General features: G+C 43.4%; 1 protein-coding gene across 2 annotated transcripts in view; it reads right to left on the reverse strand.

Moving 5' to 3' along the window:
* HOMER1 (homer scaffolding protein 1) overlaps window positions 1–16,892 on the reverse strand; it is a 116,628-nt gene that overhangs the window by 19,080 nt on the left and 80,656 nt on the right. For both annotated transcript variants that reach the window (XM_015427364.1, XM_015427363.1), the window contains one exon: window positions 8,862–9,018. In XM_015427364.1, the coding sequence (XP_015282850.1) occupies window positions 8,862–9,018 (157 nt within the window). The remainder of the gene's footprint in view (window positions 1–8,861; window positions 9,019–16,892) is intronic.

A 16,892-nucleotide genomic window follows, 5' to 3' on the forward strand; every position in this document is an offset into this window, starting at 1 on the left:
TGGCCCCACTGCTGGACCTCCTGATGGCACCTGGTATTTTTGGCCACTGTGTGACAGAGTGTTGGACTGGATGGGCCACTGGTCTGATCCAGCACTGGCTTCTCTGATGTTCTTATAAGAGGGAATTGGATAAACATATGGAGCAGAGGTCCACCAGTGGCTCTTAGCCACAAGGTATAGACAGGAACTCTCAGTCTGGGGCAAGTGATGCTCTGTATTCTTGGGGCTTGGGGGGGCAGAAGTGATGTGGTAGCCTTTCACATTAATTTGTGAAATTAATTTGTGAAATCAAAAGAAGTTCCATAGGAAGATTAATTTGTTGTCGTACTGTTGGTTCCCTTGAACGTTTGTGATGGTACACCAATATCCTGTGTAGCTGTTCTTTTTTGGTAACTGGAGATTATGATTGAAGTTTACTGTATGTGAAGACGTCTTACCAAAGTATGAGTTTGTGCATATTACTATCTCATGCTGTGTCAATGTTAAATAAAAAGTAATACTGAAAACCAGAAGTTATTAAACTCTTAGTATTATTTGACAATTTGACAATTTATGCTCACATGCAAAGTGGGGATGACAGCTGTGTGATGAACCACATTCATTGTTCTGTCATCTTTGATGAAAGCAGTGTGCTTTTAAATGTCCATTGAAAGTTCTAGTCTATAAGGCTGGCTTTAATACTGAGCAGAAGAAGGGGATGTGCAGAAACCCCCAGTTCCCTTCTGGATTTGTTGTGGCAAACTGAAGCAAAACCCACTGATCTACCCCCAAAAAACCTGAAATAGAGTGAGAATTGACAATACCATCATACAACAGACATCCACCACTCTCCAATATTATAAGCTTGTAAATTATATGAAACATACACTCAAATACGCAAGGGAAACTGAACTCAGTAACATGTAAGCTAGTGTGAAGTGTCTGGAATACTGCAGTGAAAGAATCAAGAGAATATCTTGTTGAGTGCACGAGAAAATGCAATTTTAAACACTTGTGAAAGTACCTTGCAACTGCAGAGTTCAGGGAATGTTATGACTACATGTGGTGACGTCAGAGCCTGGTGTTCAGGCTTTCCAATATAGGGGGCAGTGACAGGGGAAAGTCTGTCTGTGGTCCGTCGGCAAGCATTAGGACCAGCCTTCCCTGGTGTCTTTTCATTCCGCTTCCATGGCGGGGCAGCAGGGGTTGCGGACGACTGCAGGACGCTTCCCAGATCTTGCTGCCTGATTGCTCCCTTTAGATCTGTCAGGCATTCGCGCCTATGTCAGATCTAAAGGAGCGTGTGATCGCAGCCTTAGTTACAAACACAAATAATGATGTGACAAAGGTGAAACCAGAAGAAGTGAAAAAAGGCACAACTGGCATCTAACATACCTTACTAAAGTGAGGTGGATTCCATCCATTACAAAAGCAACACGAACTAGATCAGCCACAGACATTGCAGGGATTTCTATGTCCACAGGGACTCCCCAGATGTGCAGAAAAATATGATTTTGTAAATCAATAATAATCAATAAAAATAAAATAACCCTGGCCAGATGAAGACTGGGTATGCTCCAGGAGGCATGGAATGTTGTGAACATTTCAAAGTTTCATAGAAGGGAGTGGGGAAGAGTGGGAGGTGGGGGGTTTTGGGGGGTAGTTTTGCATTTGTGTTTCTGTGTGCATGCGCATGTGTGTGTGTCCATGCCTGGAAGTCATGATGACCTCTGGCGATTCCTATTGAGGCATGGAGGATGTTCAGAGTAGTGGTTTCATAGCCTGCCTCTGGCCTCCCGGCTCTGGTATTCTCTAGAAGTCTCCCATCCAAATAACTTGCCAGGGTCGGTCCTGCTTAGCTTCTGAGGTCTGACGAGATCGGGCTTGCCTGGGCTATCCAGGGCAGGTGGTGTTTTTGACTTGTTCAAGAGTATCCTGGAGGGGGGAAACCTCTGTGTTTATGAGGAATTTCTTCTCCCTCTGTCCTGTCATTCTTCATCCCCCCCCCCCCCCCAGTTTGTTCCCTCTAATAGCAAACTTCATGGTCAAACATCTGTCAGGAGCTTACTGAAATAGGACTACCACCACATGCAGAAAATACTACATTGTAAATTTTAAAAACTTCCCCACCAGTAACCAGACAAGGACTTAGCATGGCCAGGAAATATTAAGGGCAACTGAGCACCAGTTAAAGGGGTGCAGAGGATATAAGGAGGTGGTGGGGGGGAGTTGGTTATAGGGGGAGATTTAGCTCCGGGGAAAATTTCCTAATTGTTTCCCCCTTCCTCTGCAGTTCCTTATGGGCCCCCAGATTGTAGTTTTTTTTCCAGTTTCTGAAGTTCCAAATGAAGGATGGTTGTTCTTTAAACCTCAAGTAAACAGAAGATACCTGCTTTAAGGGCAAGACTCTCTAGTTTGCCAGGATCATGGCTGAGGTTTCTCAGTATCCAGAAAGAAACACTCAACCAAAAATAGGCATGGGGAATAAAATTAAATGTAAAACTCTTGGAAAACTACTGAATGATGAGCTATACAGCAATGCAGTATTTTTTAAAAATGTACAACCAAAAGTAGAAATAAGCAAAACGAAGCATCCTAGCCCCAGGCAAAAGATCTGGGTAGAAATTTATTTGCGCTACTTCCTTTGCTTCAAGACTGCTGTTTTTAAAAATTATTATTTTTACTTTTGTTATGACTAATGATCCAGGAACTGTTAAAACAATATCCTGGAATGTATCGTATAAGGACAATCCAAAAAGGAAGACTGTAACACACTGGACTTTGGTTATTATTTTAGAGACAGTAGAGACCTAGAAGATGCCGAGCCAGCAGCCAGAGACCATCAAGGGCCCACCACCAAGGGTGCCGGTAGGCAGTCCCACCCCAATACTATATGTGGCCTAAGTTAGGGATTAGAGTTCATAGAACGCAACATATGGAAACCGCCAAGAGACCCTTCGGGGTTAGGGGGGTATAGCAAGTCTAAAGTTAAATAAATAAATAAAATAAATACTAGGCGATGGAACAGGAGCTGGGAATGAAACCATGGGTACAATGTGGGACATTAAGTCTTCATAGGCAAGACCTACTTGAAATGCAAACTATTCCTGTTAAACTGCAAAATCGTATAAGAAGTAATATATTATACTGAGATGTTATATGATAAAAGTATAGTTTTGTTAAGAAGTTTTAACTATGTCATGAAAAAAATTACAAAACAACAAATCACCCCTGAAAAGTGATATGATTCCAACACTTATGGCTTTTATTGGTCTACCACTTTGTACCTACTCTCTGGGATGGGCAATGGTATAGTCTAGCCCAGATCCCAGAAGCTAAATAGAGTTAGTACTTTGATGGGAGACCACTAAGGAAGACTGCAGAGGAAGGCAATGGCAAATCACCTCTGCTTAATCACTTGCCTTGAAAACCCTACAGGGTCGCCATAAGTCAGCTGCAACTTGACGGCACTTAACACACACACGACATACACCTACCTTCTGTCTAATGAAAAAGCAATAAACACATTTTGTTGGTTTATTTATCATTTTTTGTACAAGACTTAGACCCCAAAGTCCTCTGGTCTTGGAAAGCACTCCTGAGTTTCCTTAATTTCCAACGATTCTCCTTCACACCATGTCCAACCCAGTCCCAAGGGTCCCCTGACCCTCAGAACAAATTACCCAGTGGGTGCTGGGAATTGCAACAGGAAGCAGGAAAGATCTGGTGTATGAACGGAGTTCTGCTTGCGCTGCTCTGAATCCAAGATGAGCTCTGAAGGTATCAGGCATAAGAAGTACAACAATGAACAGCTGAGAGGATGAGTATCTAAATTCATCAGCACCTCTCAAGAGAAGTGACTATAGTTTATATTTTTAATTTATAAATGTTTGAAAATTGACAGTATATTAACTTCTCCTGGCAGGCAATCGATTTGCCATTACCTTCTTTGAAAGCTTTGTAATTTTATAGCATGGATTTGTATTCGTTTTTGTTAACTGTGTTATTTGACAAATATTCATATTTGTAGTCCACCTCGGGCTATTTGAGAAAGGTGAGATATTAAATAAATACATTTATATGGATCTGTCACTTACCTTGAATTTATTAAATGAAAAAGGAGGATATGTAGAACAGATAAAATAAATCAACAAAGGGAAAATTAGGGGAAAATGAAGATCAAGAGGTTATAAAAAACCCAAACCTCCATCAATGGTGCTGCACTCTCTGCTAAGACTCTCTGACATTCTTGAGGACCAACTATCCCACGGGGAACTAAGTAGGACGGGTTGGGACAACATTTTTTAAGGATGTGGGTGGCCTTTGCATATCTCCTTTCAAGAAAAACAGAGTTGCACTTACCTGTAACTGTTGTTCATTGACATATCTTCTGTGCAGGTACAGATTGGGACTGCACATGTGCAGGCCAGCCAGAAATAGAAGTTTCTTGCTTTAAAGAGCTTGAGGGGGTGCCCTCCCCCTTCAGAGCAGACACAACATTATTTTCTCGCCTAAATCAGAGTGACACCCCCCCTCGTTTCCTGTTTAGCTGTCAGAAACTCTGAACTAGACCACCTAAGACAAGAGAGAACTCACAGTGGGGCAGGAGGGAGGGGATGTGTACCTGCTCAGAAAATACATTGATGAACAACAGTTACAGGTAAGTGCAACCCTGTTTTCATCTTCCGTCTTCTCTGCAGTCCCTCATTGGTATTCTAGCAAGCTCTTCACGAATGGAGGCGGGGTGGAGCTCTGACTGGAACAAGGACTGGAGATCAGCTCTACCCACCTCCACATCTTTTCTTGTTTTCAGGTCCAGGGCACAGTACTTCACAAAGGTCTCCCCAGATGACGAAGCTGCTGCTTTTCAGATGTCTAGTAAAGGCATTCCACAATGAAAGGCAGCAGAGGAACTCTGTGCTCTTGTGGAACTCTTCTGGAATTAGCAGGCACATTGAGGGGGTGGGGAAACTCAATTGGATATAAATGGCTATTTCCAGAATGCGTAACTTTCAAGATCAAAGATAAAAAAGAAAAGATTGACTCTGTTCTGAAAGCTCAAGATTTCCTAAGGGTTCAGCTGGGAAGGCCAGAGGACGAGAAAAAAGAAGAGGACAACAAGTCCAGTGGCGAGCTGGACACTGGTTCTTCTGGAGAGGACTCTCTGTCTGAGCAAGGGGCGGCAGCCCCAAAAAGTTCTTATAAGTTGCGGAAGAGAAGGGAAAAGAAGAAGTAAAAGAAGTAAAAGCTGAAGGACTCTGAATTGTGCCTTTGAGACTCTTGGTTTTGGGATGATTGGGGGTACTGTTACTAGACAGTTAAACTTAAGCTTTAAGGGAAAAGGGCTATAAAGGTTTGACTCAGTTTATAAAGGGATCAACGATGAGAAGACTTGACATATCTAAGCTAGTTGGAGGATCTCCTCTCTTGGGTTTTTAGTCAGTAGTGGGTTCTTTACTTTCTCCCGTATATGTAGTTTCCCTTCCCTTTTTCTTTGTTGTGGTTTTCTGTAGTGGATAAAAATCAATAAAAAATCCCCTCCGGGGGCTAAAAAAAAGAAAAAGAAAAAGGCATGCTATGCATGTGCCATTATATAGTTACAGTTGCCTCCTAGGTGGTTATGGCAGCATTTCAACAACATTCTAATGTGTCCTGTCACAGCTTTAGAGCAAACTGGTACATGGAAATCAAATACAAGGTTTAAGAAGAAACTGTGTTACTGGAATTAGTGCCCAAAGAGAAGCTTTCCTGTATAAAACAGCTACATCTAATCGTTGAAAGAAAAGAGAAAGAATGTGAAGGAATGAATATACTTAGCCTTTTACAGGAACAGGCCTGCTGATTAATCAATGTTATCCTGATCTGCTCTACCTCTAAAGTCATCAAGGTGATTGCAAATTGAAGCTGATTTGTTTTTTAAATACAAAAATGTCATAACTTTCCTTTGAGAGCTGGATTTATTACTACAGACAGATCTGTCAGCTGTGCTTAGCAATTTCCAGAAAGGATAGCAGATTGGAGGAGCTTTCTCTGGTGCAATTTATGATCATATTTTTTTCGAATACCACAACAGCCAACTTCATAACTAACTCTCTATGATTACAACTTGAATCAATATTTTCAGAAAATAAAGGTGGGTACAAAGCTATTTTCTTACTTAAAGGAGCAGCAAACTGCAGATTCACCAAGCGGAGCAGACACAGTATTCTATGGAATGGGCAACAGTGATAAACAAAAGGCATCTTCTGTCAGGACCACATTTCACTACATATGAGTTTCTTATATTACTTCATTTAAGTCTAAGCATTATTTTGAAATACATGTCACATTCAAGAGTGCCAGCATGATAATCACTGTCATCATATTTAAAGTCTTCAGCACCCTGCCAGTGATCTATAAGTACATCTGTGGGTGAGACAGGCATGCAAACAGATAATGTGATGACAGCAATCCCTGCCATACGCACTTCTAAACTAGGAACCGGTTTTGAAGTGGCAACCCAATGGCAATTGCAATATGTGGCCTGGCCTTGAGTTTCCAGAGGAAAGAGACAGAAAGTGTTTTCGTCCCCAAGAAAACCCCTTTCAGCAGCTGAGCCCCAGGGAGCAAATTGCTCCACAAGGCTCAGCTGTTTAGATGGGAAACAGCTGAGTGGCGGGAGCAACCTGCTCCCACCACTCAGCTGTTGAAAGAGGCTTTCTTGGGCAGCCAGCCCCTGGGGCCAGCTACCCAAGAAAGCCCCTTTCACCCACTCAGCCACACACAGCATGCTGCCCCTTCAGCTCAGCTGTTTAAAGGAGCTTTATGAACAGCTGAGCCACAGGAGCAGGCTGCCCCTGCCACTCAGCTGTTTCGGGCTGAACTTGGTTCAGTTCATATGCAAGATGACTGGGTTTGCCATTTGCCCATGAACCACAAACTGAACCACATTTTTGTGGTTCGTGCCCATCCCTAGTGCAGAACTCTGAATGGCTGGGAGATTAAGGTAGAGGAAGAGGAAGAGGAAGAGGAAGAGGTAGAGGTAGAGGTAGAGGAAGAGGAAGAGGAAGAGGAAGAGGAAGAAGAAGAAGAAGAAGAAGAAGAAGAAGAAGAAGAAGAAGAAGAAGAAGAAGAAGAAGAAGAAGAAGAAGAAGAAGAAGAGGAGGAGGAGGAGATTGGATTTATACCCCGCCCTTCACTTGGAGTCTCAGAGCGGCTTACAAACTCCTTTCCCTTCCCCTCCCCACAACAGATACCCTTGTGAGGTGGGTGGGGCTGAGAGAACTCTGACACAAACTGCTCTTTTTCAAGGACAGCTGTGCCAGAGCTTGTGACTGAACCAAGGTCACATCAGCAGGTGCAAGTGGAGGAGTGGGGAATCAAACCCGGTTCTCCCAGATTAGCGTCCGCGCACTTAACCACTACACCAAACTGGCTCGAGCAAGGTAAAGGTTCCCTTGCTCGAAAGCCAGTCGAGTCCGACTCTAGAGTTGCGGTGCTCATCTCCGTTTCCAAGCCGAAGAGCCAGCGCTGTCCGAAGACGTTTCCGTGGTCATGTGGCCGGCATAACTAAACACCAAGGCGCACGGAACGCTGTTACCTTTCCACCGAAGTGGTACCTATTTATCTACTTGCAATTTCTTGCTTTCGAACTGCTAGCTTGGCAGGACCTGGAACTAGAGATGGGAGCTCACTCCGTGATGCAGCAACTCGGGTCTCTAACTGCTGAACTACTGACCTTCCACAGCCTGCAGTTCAGCGTCTTAACCACTGGGAGATTATTTGCCACCTATTTTCTGATGTTATGTAGTTCCACCCACACCCCCAATTTGGCTAGGGAACTAGTCTACAAATTTACAGGATGCCTTGTGATATGGCATTATTTTACCTGGTAACTCACCGCTTCAGCAAATATGGATGAGTCCTGGCCCCTGAATCCCTGGGACCGAGTTGCTTAACCTTGCCAACAGACTAGGATTCCTTACTGGGCACTGGACTTACTGGCCACACAACTAGGAATGTAGGCTGAGAAAATGTTTGTTATAATTACAGCTCTGCAATTTGGGGACAGGGGGAATGGACCTTTACTATGATTGCTGGTTTTTGGGTAGGACATTTCCAGTTCCAGATTCTAATCCATGTGTGGGTTTTTTTCCCAGGTTCCAACATTCTGGGACCACTGTTTTCAAGCAGAATGGACAAAGCAGGTACCTTTCAGCACAAAAATAATACATTAAAATCCTTAAAAAAAATAATAATAATACTAATACAAAACTAAGGAGCAGCAGAAAAGACCGATTAGCATGGAATGGGCAACTACAAGAAAAGAAAACAGGAAAGGGGGAGGCAATCCTTGCATCACAAATGTTTCAGAAAACAAAACAGACTTTGCCCAGCACTTGAAACAAACTGCAAAAAGTACCAGGCAGCTCCCCTTGGTCAAGAAGTCTGAAGCTTTGGAGGGACTGGACCCGCTTGGGGTGGATGGAGAGCAGCGGCAACTGCAGTGAGGAGGGGGGTTGCAGAGTCATTGCTAAACTTATGTATATGATCACAGATTTAGTATTGCTTCTCCTATCATTTCTGGCCATAATCTTGTACCACTGTAAGCATTACCCAAGGCAAACAGGACCTCTTTTAATAATATGTATTAAAATGCTGAAGTGAGTAATCAGATAAAACTCAATACCGGTGTAATAAGCATTTACACAGTGGAAAAGGTCACCTGGTAAGTTATTACATTTAATTTCAAGAACTGAAAATAAAATTGATCTTGCATGAATGCTGAAAGTTATAGGATGAACTGAAGGCCTGTTAATGTGATACTTTGCTGCACCCTTTTCTTATTTCAGAACAAAATGACAGATTTGTTAGTTTCACATATTCAAGGGCCTTAAACTCACCCGCTTATGTAGACGTTCTGCTTCCTCCTGATATGCCGCAAGCTGTTGTTTCCATTGTTTCACATTGGCAGTGGACTCGAGCAGAGCTGCTGTAAGCTTGGCATTGTTACCCTTGAGTGTAGCGAGTTCTGCCTCCCAGTGCTTGCTGATTGCTGAACTACAGACAAAATGAGAGCTGTCGTTATAACGGATACCACAGTTCCTTTCTTCCCCTCTCCTTTTTGGCTCATACTATGCATCTGTCTTCAAAAACCATTTAAAAAAAAATCTGTTTCAAATGCCAAAAATACATAGCAGTTAAAATGCTTTGCTTAGGGGAGGGTCCCATAGTTCAGTGGTACAGCATATGTTTTGCATGCAAAAGATGTCAGATTAAATTTTTTGCCACGTATAGTAAATAGGATCTCAGGTTACAGGAATGGGAAGAATCTCTGTCAGGCACTGAAGAAGCACTGCCAGTCAGAGTAGACATGAGCTACATTGGCCAGTGGCCTGACTCAAGTCCAAACTATACGGTACCTTTGAAATGTGACTCCATGGGGGAATTGCAGCCACATGTCAGGTGCTAGTTCCCCATGGGAACTCAGTTATGAAGCATGCAATCCTTGATTTGGTTTGGGACTATGGTGTGGGGGAAAGGGGCTTCAGCCTCCCCCCCATACTATTTTCCAAACCTGAAATTGCCCTAGGGGGAGTTGTATGTGTACTGATAGGCTACATGCACTTCAGTATTGAGTTCCCATGGTATGGTTGCATATGCACACGGCAATCACATGTCAAAAGTAACATCCAGCTTGGACCTCAATAATGCCTTCGTATGTTGAAGACAAGCAGCTTCATGTGTTCAAACCCCTCCAAAAAAAAGAGACATACCTTATGGTGAATATGTTATTTATTTTCTCAAAGGGCTTTCCCACATTCTCATTTGCCTTGCTTGTAAGTCTCAGGTCTGTTCTACTTGTATTTTATTCCCTCTAGTGGTTGATAAAATGTTACACTGGTTAATGTCTGATATAAAAACCTGTACCAGAGATATGCTGGACATAAACTGGTCTAATATAGAATTGACCACTACAGGGAGTAAAACACACGTGGAACGGGAGGGAACAACTCTCCCTCCCCCAAGAAAAGGGACTTATAAATGAGAAAAAAGAGAATGCAGAAAACCCCAAAGTATCCTACCAGATACTTTCTAATAGTAAATGATTTTAAAAAATCATACAAATTCTGATAAATACCAATTTCCACATAACCAGCTTTTAATAAGAAGACAGCAACAAGTAGGAATCTTTTTATCATAGTAATTTTGGTCACAGTGGCTAAGAATGCAATCCTAAGCAGAGTCTCACCATTCTTAATCAATTGAAGTCAATGGGTTTAAAAGAGTACCACCCAGTCTAGGACCGCATGTTTAGTTCCTAGCTCTTTGCATTCTGAGTAGAAACAGTGCAACAGCCTGGACCACAACTGTCATCACAGCTAGATACATTAAGCATAGATATGGACAATATCCAGCTGACAAACTAAATTTTGGCTGGTTCGGGGTTCGTGAAGAACCACGACAAACTTTCACAAATTTTGATGCAGGTTCACTTACCCCTACTTTCTGCTCTTCACAAAAAACAGCTGTTCAGCTGTTGGATAGAAATGGCTCTGAGCCATTTAAACCCTGCTTTCTGTTCCCTGCAAAAAGCCATGTGGAGCAGAAAGCAGGGGTTTCCAAACAGCTGAGCAGTGGGGACCAGCTGTTTAGTTTAAATGGCTCTGAGCAGAAAGCAGGGTTTAAATGGCTCTGAGCCATTTAAACCAAACAGCTGAGCAGTGAGGATCACCACTCAGCTGTTTGGAAACTCCTACTTCTGCTCCCTGCAGCTTTTTGCAGGGAGCAGAAAGCAGGGTTTAAATGGCTCAGAGTCATTTAAATCAAACAGCTCAGTGGCAGTCCCTGCTGCTCAGCTGTTTGGAAACCCCTGCTTTCTGCTCCCTGCAAAAAGCTGCGGGGAGCAGAAGTAGGAGTTTCCAAACAGCTGAGTGGTGATCCTCACTGCTCAGCTGTTTGGTTTAAATGGCTCAGAGCCATTTAAACCCTGCTTTCTGCTCCCTGCAAAAAGCTGCAGGGAGCAGAAGTAGGAGTTTCCAAACAGCTGAGTGGTGATCCTCACTGCTCAGCTGTTTGGTTTAAATGGCTCAGAGCCATTTAAACCCTGCTTTCTGCTCCCTGCAAAAAGCTGCAGGGAGCAGAAGTAGGAGTTTCCAAACAGCTGAGTGGTGATCCTCACTGCTCAGCTGTTTGGTTTAAATGGCTCAGAGCCATTTAAACTCTTCCTTAGCGACCTTGTCTGTCTCTCCCAACTGCAATCTCAGGAACTCACGTGCTTTAATGACAGAGTCAATCTTTTCCTTTTTATCGTGTAGTTTGAAAATGATGGCTTCTGGAATTAACCATCTGTAGGCAATTACAGATTAACCATCTGTAGGCAATGCTGTTTGTTTGTAGAAAAAGGATTACGTCTTTGTATTTCTTTCTCTTTTGCCTTATTTCAAATGGGATGTCTTTTAGAATTCTGATGATGTTGTCCCCGATTTTCAAGGGTGTTCCTATAGTTGCTTTCAGGATTGAATCCCTCACATGCTTCTTTGAGAATCTGACCACTATCTCCCCAGGCAGATTATTCTTCTTGATATCTACGGAATAGGACCTGTAGACCACATCCATTTCGTTTGCAAGATATTCTGCTTTCAAGTCTGTAACTGGGGCTAATTCTTCACTTAAGAGTTGCTTTAGATTCTCTGAAGCAAATGCTGAGTGAAGCATTAGCCCCGTACTTGATGAGCGAAATGGATGTGGCCGATAGGTCATATTCCGTATATATAAAAAAGAATAATCTGCCTGGGGAAATAGTAATGAGATTCTCAAAGAGACATGTGAGGGATACTATCCTGAGAGCGACGACGGGGACAACCTTGAAAATCGGGGACAGCACCATCAGGATCCTTAAAGACATCCCATTTGAAATAAGACAAAGGAGAAAGAAATACAAAGATTTAATCCTTTTTCTTCAAACAAACGCAATCAGCTATCGGTGGCTGTATCCAGAGGGCGTAACCTTCAAACTTCAAGATAAAAAGGAAAAGATAGACTCTGATTCCAAAGCACGGTACTTTTTGAAAATCCAGATGGGTGAGCAAGAGAAAGGCGATAAAGAGGACAGTAAGTCCAGTGGTGAGCTGGACTTGGGGTCTTCTGGAGAGGACTCTCTGTCAGAGAAGGGAGAAGTGGCTCCTAAAAGTCCTTATAAACTGCGAAGAAGACAGGATAAGAAGAAATGAAGGCTGAAGGACTCTGTATTGTGCCTCTTAAAAAAAGATGATTGTAATGAGATGCTTTGGGTTTTTTCTTTTTAACAGTTAATTTAAGATTCAAAAGTTGTAATAGTAGATCTGACTAAGTTCAAAAAATTGTTAGCGAGTTTAGAACTGACTTTGTACTGAAAAGATTTTGAGGATCTCCTCTCTTGGGATTTTAGATAGTAGTGGGTTTTCTTTTCTTTATCCCTAAATGTAGTTCCCTTCCCTCATTTTCGTTGTAGATTTGTAGTCTTTAGAAAAATGAAATTAAAAAATCCCCTCCGGGGGGGCCACAAAAAAAAAGAGTTGCTTTAGATTCTCATCTTTTAATTCTGGGACCCCTTGAAACCGGAGGACCAAATTTGCTTTCTCCATTTGCAGCTGTAAAAGTTGAGATTCTTCCAAAGCTTGCTTCTTTTCCAGCTTTTGCACCTTTTTCTTAACTTTTTTAGTGTTGGCGTCCATTTCCTTCACCTTCTCAGCTGTTTGCTCCATCATTTTTAAAGTTTCAGTCAGATGGAGCTGCTGAGTTGCAACTTTCTGATTTAAAGTTGTCAGCTGTTGTTTGATGTTGGTCATCTGGTCCAGCAGAGGGCGCAAGGAATCTGCCAACATTTTGGAGAACTCAGTGACCTCTTCCGGGTGAGGGCTCATGCTCCCCGCTGGTTTTACTTTTGCTAGTTTGTCTTTCTCTGCCTTCTTCCCCGCCATCTTTATGGATTGTTTACTTTTGTAAAAACTTGCTAAAGTCTCTGAAAATCGCCCATATGCCTATCCACACTCTGGTAAGTATCTCAAAACAGATTTCAATGCTTTTTCTTCCGCTCCCCCCTTGGTATATCGTTTTAAGTTCATGCGTATGGGAGGGGCCCCTCCCCCGCTCGCTTTTCTCACCGTTTCCGGGGGGAGCTTTCTTTTTAAATTCCCGTATTCGCTTTAACCTGACTCACTGTTCATTGTTGGTCATATGACCTCGCTCGGAACATGTTTAAAATGCCTGATCTCTGATGCTTGTCCCGGTCAGTGGTTCTAGATCCATATGGACACTCAGCGGCAGGACCGTCGGGGCGGAGTGCCTCAATTCCCCACCATCACGCTGGTGAAGAGGTTGCCCCTCAAAAGCCCCATGGCTAGGAGCCTTTTGCCAAGGCTCCAGGGGGGTGGCGACCCGTGGCCCCCCCCCCCATCCGCTGGGGCGCAGATCACATCCCCGGGAGGTCTGGAGATGTGTCCACCAGCATGTCGCCATAAACTGGAAGTCAGCATGGGTTTAAACTTTAAATGGCTCAGGAAACAATACGAACCAGTTCAGTTAGTGAACTGGCATATCAGTTAGCAGTTTGGTTCATGGTACAGCAACGAACCATGACCCAAACTGCAAAAATGCGACTCATGCCCATCCCTGATTAAGAAGTCTCTCTTGAAATGTTCCACAATATTTTTAAATTTAGAAGCGTACTGGAAACCTACACTTTCACTATTGATTTCAATGGCATTAACCCTACCAACAATATCTGCTGACAGAAGGATTTCCATCTGTACAGTGTTTTGCTTTGCCCTCCCTGTTCAAGCCAAAATTCCCCCGAAATGGTACTCCTGATGGGACAGGGTACAGGAGATCCCCAGGAACAGCATGAAGGGGGAAGTGGTGAAAATCTCCACATTTCATTAGAAGAAATTATCCATGGGATGCAATCCAATGGGAAATAATTGCACTTGGTGTTCCATGTGCTTTTTTCCTGCTTTGATCATTCTTTCAGCTGTATTGTGAAGCTGCATAAAATTTATGTATTATGAAGAATAACTGCAACCTGATTCTGTGTATATTAAGTTCCATGGAGTGGCATTCAGATAATGAGTTCCACATGTGCACATGTCTTTGGGGTTCTATTTCCTAACTAGTTGTCTCCTATGCCACATGAAATAGGAAGACAGAACATGATATTTCTGAATGTTTCAATCTGCTCTATTAATTTAGGTCATCTAGACTATCTGCCTCCTTGTCTTCAAATATGCATTCACCTTTAAAGCAGCCCATCTGTTACTTGCCCATTTTGTGCCTGGTTTCTGTTATTAAGCATTTTAGGGTTCATATAATTTCTGCTATATATATGAAGCCATCTCCTGACATTCTGCAGAAAAGCTGGGTTACTCAGGACGGTGTTCTTACACAGGTAATACCATGATGGAATGGTTCAGAGGGATGCTTTAATGACAGAAAAGGGACCGTGGACTAAATCACCATGTACGGTACATACTATCTGTTGCTGTATGTATTATTCCACTATGTAATTTCTGAATTGTTTAACATGTCATGTTCATACTTATTTTTGTTTCAGCTTTAACTCAGATGTATGCTTGGCCTCAGATTTCTGCAGTCCTAATCCTATTACATCGCTTATGGGGTGTCCTATCCTGTTCTGTCTTGACATACGCTGTGTAATCCTCCTTGAGTCTCAATGAGAAAGCTGGACTATAAATAACATACATTAATATAATAAATTAATAAAAACTAACTCCTTTTGCAACTAAAGGGCTTTCCAAAAGCAGCTGTGATGCAACAGTGAGGATATGCTGTTTAAAGGGGGGAGCAGGGGTCTTTTGGGGCTGGAGTGCGCCGGAGCACCGCTCCGGCAGCCCAGGAGCCCGCGCAAATGGCAACGGCGGCAAGCCCCGCCCCTAGCTCCCCGCGCCAAAAGCGCTGAGGCTCAGGGGAGGCCAGAGAGCCCTGTTGCCGCATCCCCCGGGCCCATGTAGAAGTGCTGCAGCTCGGGGGAGGTAAGAGAGCCCCGCCGCTGGGTCCCCCGGGCCCACGCAGAAGCGCTGCAGCTTGGGGGACACCCAGAGAGCCTTGCTGCTGGCTTCCCCGGCCCTCGCCGAAGCGGTAAGTAAGGGATCTGCGGGGGTGGGGGTGGTGGGGACTTGATGGGGGGTGGTGGGAGAGCCTCCTTCTTCTCTTTTTTCCTCCTTTCCCTCTTTTCCTCCTTCTTTCCTTCTCTTTCTTTCCCTCTTTCCTTCTCTCTTTTTATCCCCTCTTTCCTTCTTTCCCTCTTTCCTTCCTTCTTTCCTTCTCTCTACTCTCTCTCTTTCCTTTCCTCTTTCCTCCTTCTGTGGCCCAACTCTAGTGAGAAGAGGTTTAAACTTTAAACCCCTTCTCTCTTCGCTCCCCCCCAGGCCAGCTGTGGAAGTGAAGGAGAGACTTTTGAAGATGCCTCCCCCCCTATTGCTTCCCCTTCTGACATCACTTCCGGTGATGTCAGGGGGCGTGGCATATGCAAATAGCATAGTAGCTCATTAGCATACCATGTGCTAATGAGCTCCTGCAGCTCTTTTTCTACGAAAAGACCTCTGGGGGGGAGGCAAATCTTCTAGAAGGCATGCCCCAGGCATTTTAGCCCCTGTATTCCCTGAAGGTTTCCCCCGAAAAAGCATGCACAGAAGTGCAGCTGTAGGGCCAAGAGGTCCTTCCTACCTTCATTTCAAAGCTGATTAGCAATTCCATGTGGGTTGGAAAATCAGGGATCGATTGCTGAGGGAGCGTCTATTTAAACCTTTCCTCCTAAGCCTCTTCCATGATTTCAATTGAAATTCCAATTTATTCCACAAGGAGTCAAAAACATGTACAGCATTTTCTTTCTGCAGAGCTAGCTGTATCTTCAGAGGAACTATTTACATCATGGTAAAAACGCATGAGATCAAAGGCTTAAAATTTCCTTCCCTCAGCATTTCATTCCCTATCTTCAAAGCAGCCATGTGGGACTGCTAATTTAACTTTTCTCTCTTTTTTTTAAAAAAGGGTAAGAAATCTTTATCATGGAATGATTGTGTCCCATGTTATTTGGTCCTTAGAAATACAACTCTGTGTCTACACATTTCATAGGTGAAAAAATGGAGGTAAACTTTAAGTTACTCACACAAATTCAGGACAGGTAAAAAGAAATACTTCACGAATCTATAAGTAATTAATTGTAGAATTCATAGCCAGTGATAGCCAAGAGCATGGGTGGTTTTAAAAGAAGAAGAGAAGAGAAAAGATTGGATTTATACCCCGCCCTTCACTACCCAAAGGTGTCTCAGAGCGGCTTACAAACTCCTTTCCCTTCCCCTCCCCACAACAGGCACCCTGTGAGGTAGGTGGGGCTGAGAGAGCTCTTCACAGAAACTGCTCTTTTTTTCAAGAACAGCTCTTATCAGAACTATGGCTTGCCCGAGGTCATCCAGCCAGGTGCAAGTGGAGGAGTGGGGAATGACACTCAGTGGCACTGAGATCAGGGACTTCATTTTTGTTGTTCAGTCATTTATCCACAATGCTACACAATCTGAATTGTTTTCATGGTGGGATCAATAGGTATTAATGTAGATTATTTTTAGATACAATAGTTCTTTTGGGCTGATTCCTATGATCTACAGGTAGTACTCTGCTTGCAGAACATTTGTGGAAGCAAACTTTTCCCTCTCCTGTCTCCCTGATGCTCCACCCCACAACAGTGCTCCTGAAGGTCTGGTGATGATGTGAGGTTTTGCGACAAGAGAAGGAATCTGGGAAACCCATGCCCACTCCACCAAAAGAAGTGCCTTTGCACTGGTAGAAACAGACAATAGGATCCAACCCATAGCTTATTTATGTAAACTGCCTCATGCACCATGAGGCAGAAAAGCCTGTGGTAAAAATGAATGTCTGTT

Source organism: Gekko japonicus, unplaced genomic scaffold (genome assembly GCF_001447785.1).
Source record: "Gekko japonicus isolate JY-2015 unplaced genomic scaffold, Gekko_japonicus_V1.1 scaffold2042, whole genome shotgun sequence".
Classification (NCBI taxonomy): domain Eukaryota; kingdom Metazoa; phylum Chordata; class Lepidosauria; order Squamata; family Gekkonidae; genus Gekko; species Gekko japonicus.